The sequence below is a fragment of the Arvicola amphibius genome, chromosome 4 (genome assembly GCF_903992535.2).
Source record: "Arvicola amphibius chromosome 4, mArvAmp1.2, whole genome shotgun sequence".
Lineage (NCBI taxonomy): Eukaryota > Metazoa > Chordata > Mammalia > Rodentia > Cricetidae > Arvicola > Arvicola amphibius.
Window position 1 is genome coordinate 84032491 of NC_052050.1, and position 10870 is coordinate 84043360.

Below are 10870 nucleotides of genomic sequence, written 5' to 3' on the forward strand. Positions count from 1 at the left end.
GCATGTGTGTGGTTGGGATATGACGTGTTTGTGAGTGCGTGAACGTGTGTGTGTGTGTGTGTGTGTGTGGTGTGTGATTGGGATATGATGTATTGTTGAGTGTATGAACGTGTGTGGTTGGGATATGATTGTGTTTGTGAGTGCGTGAACGTGCGTGTGTATAGTTGGGATGCGTATTCACCTGTGTGTGTGCATAGCACACACCATGCTTCCGCGTACACACGCAGAAGCCAGAGGAGGACATTCAGTGTCACCTGTTCTATCACCTTTCACTCTGTTCCCTTGAGACGAGGTCTCTGACTGACCTAGAACTAGGCTCGCAGTAATTCTCCTGTCTCTATGTCCAAGAGCCCCGGGCTTACAGGGGCACATGTGACCACTCCTGGCTTTAGGTAACAAATCTGTTACCCACTACACTATCTCCAGTGCCCCAAATGTTTTATACCACTCATCTTACGAACTACACTACAAGGCCATTACATTTGTACCCATTTCATAGGTGACTTCGTAGATGTACCCTACGTGACTTCAGGGCACAGAGCCCTAGGTGCAATGCTGGTTACTATCTCTGGAACTTGCTGCTTTCTGCCAGGGGTCAGGCCCAACTTTCGGCACCTGCTTTGCGAGCCTTGCTGTCATGTCAATTGCTTTATGGTTGCGTGCATGTCCGCGGCGTCCCCACTGGCTTTCTAAGTCTGAGACAGGGACAGTGATTCTGTTTCCTGCAGTGTTCCACAGCACCTGTGTATCATCAGCAACACTGTGTCATTTGTTATTGACTTTGATCAAGTGGATGGAGTCTTCTCTTGTGACCTTAATTTTATTTATTAATTATTATTGTTTTACATCATAAAATAATTAAACCCAGTGCCTTCATGTATGGTAGGCAAGTGTGCTACCACTGAGCTATATCCGCAGTATCTTTGCCTTTCGTTTTGAGACAGGGTTTTATTCTGTAGCCCAGGCTAGCCTTGAGCCTACTCTACAGCTCAGGCCAACACTCACTTTGTAATCCTTTTGCCTCAACCTTCTGGCTATCTAGGATTATCAGCCTGCAATCACTGAGTTTGGTGTTTCCTGGGACTTGAAATTACTATGTTCTCTGCCTCATTTCTTCTAGTTTGTTAAATAGAAGCAGTAATAAAATAACGATTCTCTTTCATGTGTGAGATTAAACCTATTGGGATGTTTGGAAATAGGAGGAAGTGATATCAAGACTGGTTTGGTAGTGTAGTCATGTAATCCCAGCACTTAGGAGGCGGAGGTAAGAGATTCAAGCCCAGCTTCAGCTGCACAGAGGGTTAAGGGCCAACCTGGGCTGCATGAGACCATCTCCAAAAATAAAAACAAATAAATAGTGAAGTTCAAGAATGTTCTTTCTCCTGCTATCTAATAACAGGAAAACATCCAGGTCTTAAGGATAAATTGTTCTGATAACTTGGGGAGGGTGGGGATAGACAGTGATACATTTTTTTTTTTTTAAGAAAGACACCTTTAATTGAAACAATAAAGTGTGAGACCATCTTCTGGTCCCTTGTGCCACCAATAGGTTCCTCTACATTAATTTCACAGTACAATGCACAGCCTGGTCCTGTAGTAACACACTGGGCCTTGAAGTCTCCATTTGGGATCTCTGCTTGTGAACTGTGAAATCATCTTTGTCTCTCTGGAATGTTTGAATAAAACAATTACTAAGGCACCCAACATGGAGGCAGGGGCTCCACCCATGTGGTCACCGTTTATATCACTGTCGCCCAGTTACTGCTGTGGTTCAGTCTCTGCCTGGCACGGGACTGTTAATGTCATTATCTTTAATCGTGATAAATAGTCATGAAAATAATGACACTAATAGCTTCTCCATAGAGTCCCACCGCGGTGAACTGACAGCTGCCAGGCCGATGCAGTGGTGTGGCCCGTGTCAACCTTGCCCCTTTAGGAAATAAGTCCCGATCAAGAAGTCACCCTGTCCTCACCGGATGGGGGAAAGAAAGACTGTCATAGATGAGAATGGGGTCCTCTGGGGAAACTTGAAAAATGAGCCCATAGAGGGATTTGAATGCAGAGAACAGCTGAGCTCAACGTTTGCAGAGCCTATACGTGCCTTCTCTGCAAAGATGTGGCTTCTTGACCTTGGACCAGCCTCTTTCTCCCCCTGTATCCCTTTGCTGGCAGTGCTGGAGACCTGGCATATGCTAAACACTTGCTATACCACTGAGCTACATCTCTGGCCCAAGTACCTGTCTCAAAAGTAGTTCTATTTGTGATACTAAAGGTAGGCTCTCTGGGTGACAAGGAATAGAGGCTATAAGCATCTCTTCGCATGGTAGAACAGAGAGACAACATATCCTTTGGTGACACTCTCATCATCAATCCCTGCTGAGCAGCTCCTTAACAGCTTTGGGTGGGTTCCATGACTCGTGAGCTGTATGGAACATGGGGAGAGTCCCCACACGGCGCTCTGAGGATGCAGCAAGATGCCCCATCTCATTTAGCACCATGTGGCAACAATTGTGAGCTAGAACAGCACACTCCAAACCTAGTGCGTGTTTAGTGACTGGTCACTCTAAAAGGCTGGGAAGTTCAAATCACAGCCTGGAATAGGAAGCTCAATGACCGGCTCTAGTTCAAGAAGGTGATCCCCTTCCTGCTCCTGCTGAACCTTCCAGAGCACACTGTTACCACACCTGGTTTGGTTTCTCTCTTGCAGCTGAATCGAAGTGACAGTGATAGTTCCACTCTGTCCAAGAAGCCACCTTTTGTCCGGAACTCCCTGGAGCGTCGAAGCGTCCGGATGAAACGGGTAAGATTCACCTTGGAGCTCTGTGTGTCTGCTGCTCTTCATTTCTGGAAAGCCTGTGGGTAGCCGAGGACTGGCGTGTCAGGGGAAAAGGAGAGGGCATGGGCCAGGGTGGGTGGAAAGGGTCTGCCTGTAAAGGTGCTTGCGGCACCACCCTGATGACTGAGTTCAATCCTGGGAACCCATGTAAACATCTAAGGAGAGAACCAACTTCACAAAATTGTCCTTTCACCTCTACATGTGCGCCATGTATACACATACATGCATTCTTGGGTGTGCCTGCACATGCACCATGATAGCAAGACAGGTAGACAGGTATTCGATCTGGAAGAATATTCTAGAACTTCTTTTTTTTTTTTAATCACCATCCTCTCCAGGTATTGAGATCATTTTTAATAGAAATGATTTTTACCTTCATTATCATGAACTTACCCCAAAATTTCCCCACCCCGTTCATTGCGTCACTTAAAAAGGGCTGATCCACTTGGCTTCACCAATGTTTTCTGCTTGGGTTGTGGACCAGGTAGAAGATGACATTGTGCTTGATTCTTCCAAGCATGAGTAGTTATTTCTAGAGCTTCTTTATTCAACTATTTTCTGCTTGGGGGGTGGGGGTGGGGAAATGACTCAGTAGGTAAGAGCAGACAGTAACAGCTGGGCCCTTGGAGGGCTATTATGAAACGGGGTAACTGAAGTAGCGTACCTTGTACATCAGACACACTCTGTCTGACTGTGAGGGTATGTTCGGTAAGAAGGGCGTGCCTTCACATAAAGGAAGGTGGATCTTGGGGACCAAGGGACGAGGATCTGTGGGGTTTCTGGGCTGAGCCCTCTGGTGGATGTGGCATCGTCTCCGCCCCTTGCAGCCTTCATCTGTCAAGTCCGTGCGCACAGAGCGCCTGATCCGCACCTCGCTGGACCTGGAACTAGACCTACAGGCAACGAGGACCTGGCATAGCCAGCTGACTCAGGAGATCTCGGTGCTGAAGGAGCTAAAGGAGCATTTGGAGCAAGCCAAGAACCATGGGGAGAAGGAGCTGCCACAGTGGCTGCGTGGAGACGAGCGCTTCCGCCTGCTGCTGAGGATGCTGGAGAGGAGGGTAAGTGCCACTGGATGGCTGCCTTTCCACGGCCCTGTGATGCCCCTGCGGGCCCCTGCGGGCATTCAGGGAACCAGGAAGCCGTTGACTTGGCGCTACAGGTGCTTACCCTTGATGTTTTGTTTTTTAAGATTTATTTATTTTATTTATTTTTTATTTTACATGCATTGGTGTTTTGTCTGTGTGAGGGTGCCCGGATCCCTTTGAACCGTAAGTTACGGAGAGCTGAGAGCTGCCGTGTGCCATGTGAGTGCTGGGAATCGAACTCAGGTCCTCTGGAAGAGCATCCCGGTGCTCCTAACCACTTAGCCATCTCTCCAGCCCTATCGTTGATGTTTTTGTGTGGGTGCTTATGATTCAGTGCCCCTCACCATTAATCCTTCATCATATGTTGCAAGTACCTCATCCAGGTGGGCCATGTACTTAACAGAAGGAAAATGACCAGGAGTTCAACACCTGCCTAGACCATGTTCTAGTCTAGACTAAGATAAAGCGAAACCCTGTCTCCGAGACAAACAACCCAATCTGAGTCTTGGTCTGTAAAACTGAAACAATGGTAAAATCTCCCCTTCCAGACGCCTGAGAAGTAGGTACCAAAGTATGCTACACTGAGCATCTCTCATCTCATTTCCTTCAGGCACACACGGGACTCTGTTCCCTGGCCCCATATCAGGCTTCATAGGCAGATAGTGTGAGCACAGCCCATTATCCTTCTCCGTAAAGCAGATCCCACGGTCCTGTCTCCATTGGCCGGTAGGAAGCCCTACAGACCAGAGGACTCTCTCCCGTGCCCAACCTTGTTTGCTTTGCCTCACAGGTGGATCGTGCAGAGCACAGGAGCGAGCTGCAAACAGACAAGATGATGAGGGCAGCCGCCAAGGATGTGCATAGGCTTCGCGGCCAGAGCTGCAAGGAGCCACCGGAAGTACAGTCTTTCAGGTGAGCCGGTGATCCCAGACTGATGGCTTCCTCTCCCCAGCCAGCCCGTCTTTGCCGGCCTCTCCCTGCCCAGGCCCCGCTCCCGGGCACTGCCTCGGTTGCTAATAGAGCTGTAGCCTGTGCTGGAGCAGCTGTTCCGTCTCTGCCAGGCTCCCTTAGTGCTGTGACCACTGTGCTGCCATTACCGGTCCCCGCACAACTCAGCCCAATTTGTGAGATCCTGTTGTTTAATGAATGAGCCACCTGCTTCATCTTTTCCTCTTAGCCTTTCCAGTACTGGTAATTGCAGAGGCCTGGCTGGTGATAAAGCAGGCGGGGAGAGCGGGGTGCTCTGGATGCTCACCTAATTTCCTGGCTTTGCCTGCCTGCCTGAGAGGATCACAGCTGTGTCCTTGCTTTGCTGGGCCTACACATGTCAGAGGAGGGTCACAAATGCCGTCTGGCCTGGGCCTCCCAAAACAAGAGCGTTTAGAGTCACTCTCCATCCACCACATTGCGAGTTCAAGGCCAACCTGGGTTTTTTGGCAATGTTGATACTTTTTTTTTAAAGATGGGTCTATGTGACTAAGGCCTCAAAATTATGAACTCAAGATATGTTTCTCCATCAGCCTCTCATGTTCCTGGGACCAGAGGCATGTACCACCATGCTTAGAGTCCACAGATTTTTGATTGATTGATTGAGTCACTTATTTATGTATTCATTCATTTATTTAAATGTATTCTCTTTTGTTTTGGCTTTTTTTCCATTTTGTTTTTGATTTTTTTTTGTTTGTTTTGTGTTTATTTTGACTTTCTCTATAGTTCTTTTGAAGCCTAGCCTAGAACTCGCTGTGTAGACCAGGCTGGCCTCGAACTCACAGATATCCACCTGTCTCTGCATCCCAAGTGCTGGGTTTCAGATTTCACAGCTGAGTTCAGACATGCTAAGAGCATTTACTAGAAGCCAGGGCTGTCACTAAGTATCCTACAGTATATAAACAAAGAATGGCCCAGCCCAGGGATTGGGATGTGGCTCAGCGGCAGACTGTATGCTTGGCATATACGATGCTCTGAGTTTCAGACCCAAAACAGAAAGTCTCCTGTCCATGTATATTCCAAGTGAGTTGAGATACCTGTTCTCCGTCACAGAGAGAAGATGGCATTTTTCACCCGGCCCCGGATGAACATCCCAGCTCTCTCTGCAGACGACGTCTAACCACCAGAAAAGTATTTCTTTGTTGCACGGACCATGCTGTGAAGGTTGACTGTGGCTAAAGTTATTTATGAGGCAGTATATGAAGGTACCCAGTCACAAGTCCCCGAGCACTCTTGTTGGTTTGAAGACTGACAGACTTTTTAGTTCAGGTTTTCTTGTTATATTTAAACAATGAAAAAGCAACCATAACAACAACAACAAAACCAAACAAACAAAAAAAACCAGCATTAAAATGACAAGATTGTATAGTTTGTATATTTAGGAATGTATTTTTGGGAAAGAAAATTTAAATGAACTGAAGCAGTGTTAAGTGGCTGCTCTTCTTCAAATTGTCTAGAGTTTTCTTTTTGTACAGAAACAACTTTTAGAGATTTCCCTGCAATAAAAGGTCGTGTTTGAGGAACGGTGATCCTCAAGAAGTGCTGCAGCCGGCACAGCACAGCTAACCTGCCCTAGTTAACGTATTTTGTACAATATTACAAAGAGGAGGGTGTACAGAAACCGTTGGGGGGATTCCAAGATTGTCCACGGATCTTTGTGAGCTGTGATGTGTTTTTGAATGTGGCCGCCTGACCTGAAGCAGGCAGTGTGAAGCTGGCGGTGTAAGGCCAGCCCAAACCGGTGACAGGCTACACCCAACTCAGACGCCCAGTGAAGCCGCTAACGGAGTGAGGGGAGGGCTGCGGAGATCGGCATTTGGATTCGTCTCTATCAATAAAGTGGCCTTTGAAGAGTTCCTTGTCCCTGGTTTCCCTGGCATCCTTCACGTGTTATTCCTCTGGCTCACTCACGTCCCAGTCCTGCAGGAGTTTGGTTGTTTTCCCTTTTCTTTTATTTTGCTTGTTCCACTCATTTCTTCACTAGATTAATGTGGCTGCTCAGCTCTTTAGGAACCTAAGGTCTGGTGGTGTGTGCCCTGTGGTCCCGCACCTGAGGAATAGAGGCAGGAATTCAAGACCATCTCAGCACATGAAAAACCTGTCTTGAAAAAAAAAAGCTGAGGCTTGGAGAGGTAGCTAAGTGGTTAAAAGCACTGTGCTGCTCTCCAGGTGACCAATGTTTGATTCCCAGCATTGTACATGGTGGCTTCGCAATTATATGTAACTCCAGTACCAGGAATTTGACACCCTCTTCTTGTCTCTGTGCATACCAAGCTTGTACATGGTGCACAGACATACATGCACATACAACACCCATACACCTAAAATAAATAAGTGATTAATGGGGCTGGAGAGATGGCCCAGCAGTTAAGAATGCTTGCTGCTCTTCACAAAAGACTGGAGACTGGTGAACTGGCGGGGTCTAGCCTCGACAAAAATACCTTTCTCCAGAGTAGAGGCGTGGGAATTTAGAAATATACTGGGCCTGAGCATGCCCTAATCATCTTGGTCCCACAAGACCATGTCCAAGATACCATAGGGAAGGCCATTGGGCAGTTGATTGTCCCCGTGCAGTTAGTGGCATGGAGACCTCAAACCCAGAAAATTCCCAAGTTGACCTAGGTCTGGCCATGGATGAGTGAGGCTGCCTGGGCTCCTTTGCCCGGGCCACAATCATCATCCATTACAGGGAGCCATGGGTAAACATCATAGTATCAGGACGGGCCATCTCCTTTCTCTTGGACACTGTAGCCACATACTTGGTACCGAGGGAATTCTGGGGGCCTACTTCTCCTTCTAGTTTCCCTATTGTCGGGGTAGGGGGACAGCCTTATCTACCTCAGCAGATCCCACCAGTTAACTGTGTTTTTAAGGGTATTTATCTCACTCGTTCATTTTTAGTCGTGCTGACCTGCCCAGTACCTCTTATGGGAAGAAATTTTTTTTTATAGCAAAAGTAGAAGTTTCCATTTCATTTGCTCCTTCCATTCACCTTACCTCAAACTTGCCAACAGCTCCCCTCCTCCTCCTTCTAGCCTCCCAACCTACAAGCTCCAATGTGTCTTTTCCTCTACCAGCCTCTCAGGTAGACCCCCAAGTCTGGAACACCCAAAACCCCTCTGTTGCTAAACACCATTCCTCTACCGTTATCCAATTACAAGATCCTACTAAGTATATTACCCAAGCTCAGTACCCCTCTCTCTCTCCAGAGCCTTAGGGGACTTAAGCCTATTATCTCTGACCTTTTAAGAAAAAAAGCTACTTCACCCCACCTCTTCTCCCTTTAACACCCCTATACTTGCTGTTAAAAAAAATAACCTAACAGAACTATCGCCTGGTTGAAGACTTCCGGCTCATTAACTCCTCAGTGGTCCCTCTTCATTCTGTAGTGCCTAACTGTTACACATTTCTTTCCACTCCCCCTCCAGGAACCTCCTATTTCTTAGTTCTAGATCTCAGGGATGCTCTTTTCTCTCAATATCAAAATATCTTTGCTTTCACTGGGCTGACCAAGCAGCTAGAACAGCAGCATTCCAGAGCCCAAACCTACCTCATTCACCTCAGGGGGTTCATACAGTACAGCCCACATTCTCACACTCACCCCCTGACACCTGGCAAGTTCTGTCCTACCTACGTCAGCTCTTTCACCCTAATGGCAAAGCTGTGTTTCATTTTGTTAAGGCTCACCTCCAACTCACCCCTGAAGACTTAAAGTTCTTTTTTTTATATTTATTTATTTATTATGTATACAATATTCTGTATATGTGTGTATGCCTGCAGGCCAGAAAGAGGGCACCATAACCCCATTACAGATGGTTGTGAGCCACCATGTGGTTGCTGGGAATTGAAGCTCAGGACCTTTGGAAGGCAGGCAATGATCTTAACCTCTGAGCAATCTCTCCAGCCCAGACTTAAAGTTCTTAAATAGCTATCACTGCTTCTTGTTAAACCTGTCAAAAGTTCAGATCCCAAGACTAATATCGTAGCTTCCCTTTTCTCCCACTCACCAGGCCAGGGGCTCCCTTCCAGGAATTGCCAGGCAGCTTGATTTTACTCATATGCCCACAGTCAGAAGAGTTTAAATATCTTCTGGTTTTGGTGGTCACCATGTCTTGGGTGATTGAAGCATTTCCCACCACTAACAATGAGGGCCCAGACAGTTTCCCATTTCTTCTCTGAGAAATCGTCCCCCAGTTTGGAATCCCAATCTCTCCTCAGTCGGATAATGGCCCAGAGTTTACTTCCCAGATTTCTCAAACTTTGCCTAAGGCTCTTAAGGAATTTTCATATCCCATACCACCCTCAGTCTTCAGGGAAGGTAGAATGACCTAACCATTCCTTTAAAAAATGTTCTTGTTAAGATGTCGCAGGAGCTTCACCTCGACTGGGTAAAACTTTTGCCTCTGGCCCTTCTTAGGCTTAGAGATCTCCCCAAAAGCCCCCTTTCCATCTTGCCCTTTGAACTCATGTGTGGGCAGCCGGTTTTAACCCCCGGCCTCTCACCTAAAACCTCTCCCCTTCCTGATCACCTGCTTACTCTGCTGTTATCCTATCTTTGCTTCCTATTATGGGATTTTACCAACTACTCATTACCTCAACCATGTGCCAATTCATGCCCACCACTGATTAAAATAGGAGACCAGGTACTATTCTCTTCCCCCAGATCAATACCCCTCACCCCTTTCCCTTAAAATGGCAGGGCCTCTTTAAAGTAATTCTTGCAACTCCCACAACTGCCAAGCTTGAAGGACATTCTCATTGGGGTCACTTGTCCCACCTTAAACCTTTTACTCTTCCAGCTCAAGGTACTCATATACGGTAACTCAAACAGGGCTCTGCTCCCTTAGGTTCCAAAGATCAGCCACTCTTTCTCCAGTTCCAGAAAAATAGAAGTCTCATCACCAAAAACTCAGCTCTCCTGTGCCAAAAAACTCCATATACTCTCCCTCTTCCTCTTTTTCCTAATCTGGCGTTACCAACTTCTCTATATCCAATGCCAATGCTTAAATTTCCAGTTAACCACTTCAGCTGTTATTACAGGGACCATCATTAAACATAAAGCCAGAGTACAAGGATTGGCCAAAAGCGCCAGGTGGTAAGAAACAATAACGAATCTGGGGACATTCACAGCGCCCAAAACTCCAAAAACTCTCACAAAAACGGACTTTAACAAACAGGTTTATCACTGACTGCAGCAGTGTCTCCTGGATGTCAGGTAATACCATGATGCTAAAGAGAACAAGTGCCTTAAGATTTGCTTTGGGTAAAAACTTAAGGGGTCTCATAATTCCCCTTTCTAATAATCCCCCCTTCATTTCCTCCCTCCTCCCCACACTATATCATCATAATCACAAGCTTTTAATATGTCTAAAATTCTATTTCTTTTCAAACATCTGTTTCATAAACTCCGAAGGAGAGCTAAGAGATGGCTCAGCCATTAAAGGCTAGGCTAGGCTCACAACCAAAAACATAAGCTCCCGGAAGCCAACTGACCTATCTAAATGGACCAGACTCGCCCAGAATAGTAGTATTTAATTTCTTCCCCCTATCATTTCTGGTCTCGGGCACCCCTGGGAAATTTCCTCCTCCACCCCCCCCCCCAAATCTCTATCTTCCATCTTGGGACTCTCCTCCCTTAATCACTGGGATCTAAAATTTTTTCCAGACACAAATTTCTTCCTTTCCAGCATCTTGCGAGGTCCAAGCTGCCAGTCAGCCAGTTCCACAGAGCCTAGAAAAAACACAAAAGTAATCAGCCCACCCAGGGACGTGGTCAAGCATCTCAACTGCCCAACGCCCACACACAAAAATCAGCAGGAAGCAGTCATGAGAGGACCTTATGATGCCCCACTTCCTACCATTAAAGACCCCAAAGGTCTCCCAAATTTTTGTAATGAAGGGTGGCATATATAGATTATGTCAGATACAATGAAGCTGATACCTCCTGGGTTCTAGGGTC

General features: G+C 46.7%; 1 protein-coding gene across 2 annotated transcripts in view; it reads left to right on the plus strand.

Annotated features, from left to right (window-relative positions):
• The window catches only part of Wwc1 (WW and C2 domain containing 1), a 152588-nt gene extending 145824 nt beyond the window's left edge, over positions 1–6764 (plus strand). For both annotated transcript variants that reach the window (XM_038327022.2, XM_038327024.2), the window contains 4 exons: positions 2708–2800; positions 3664–3897; positions 4715–4836; positions 5965–6764. In XM_038327022.2, the coding sequence (XP_038182950.1) occupies positions 2708–2800; positions 3664–3897; positions 4715–4836; positions 5965–6031 (516 nt within the window). In that variant the 3' untranslated portion in view covers positions 6032–6764. The remainder of the gene's footprint in view (positions 1–2707; positions 2801–3663; positions 3898–4714; positions 4837–5964) is intronic.
• Positions 6765–10870: the final 4106 nt, after the last annotated feature.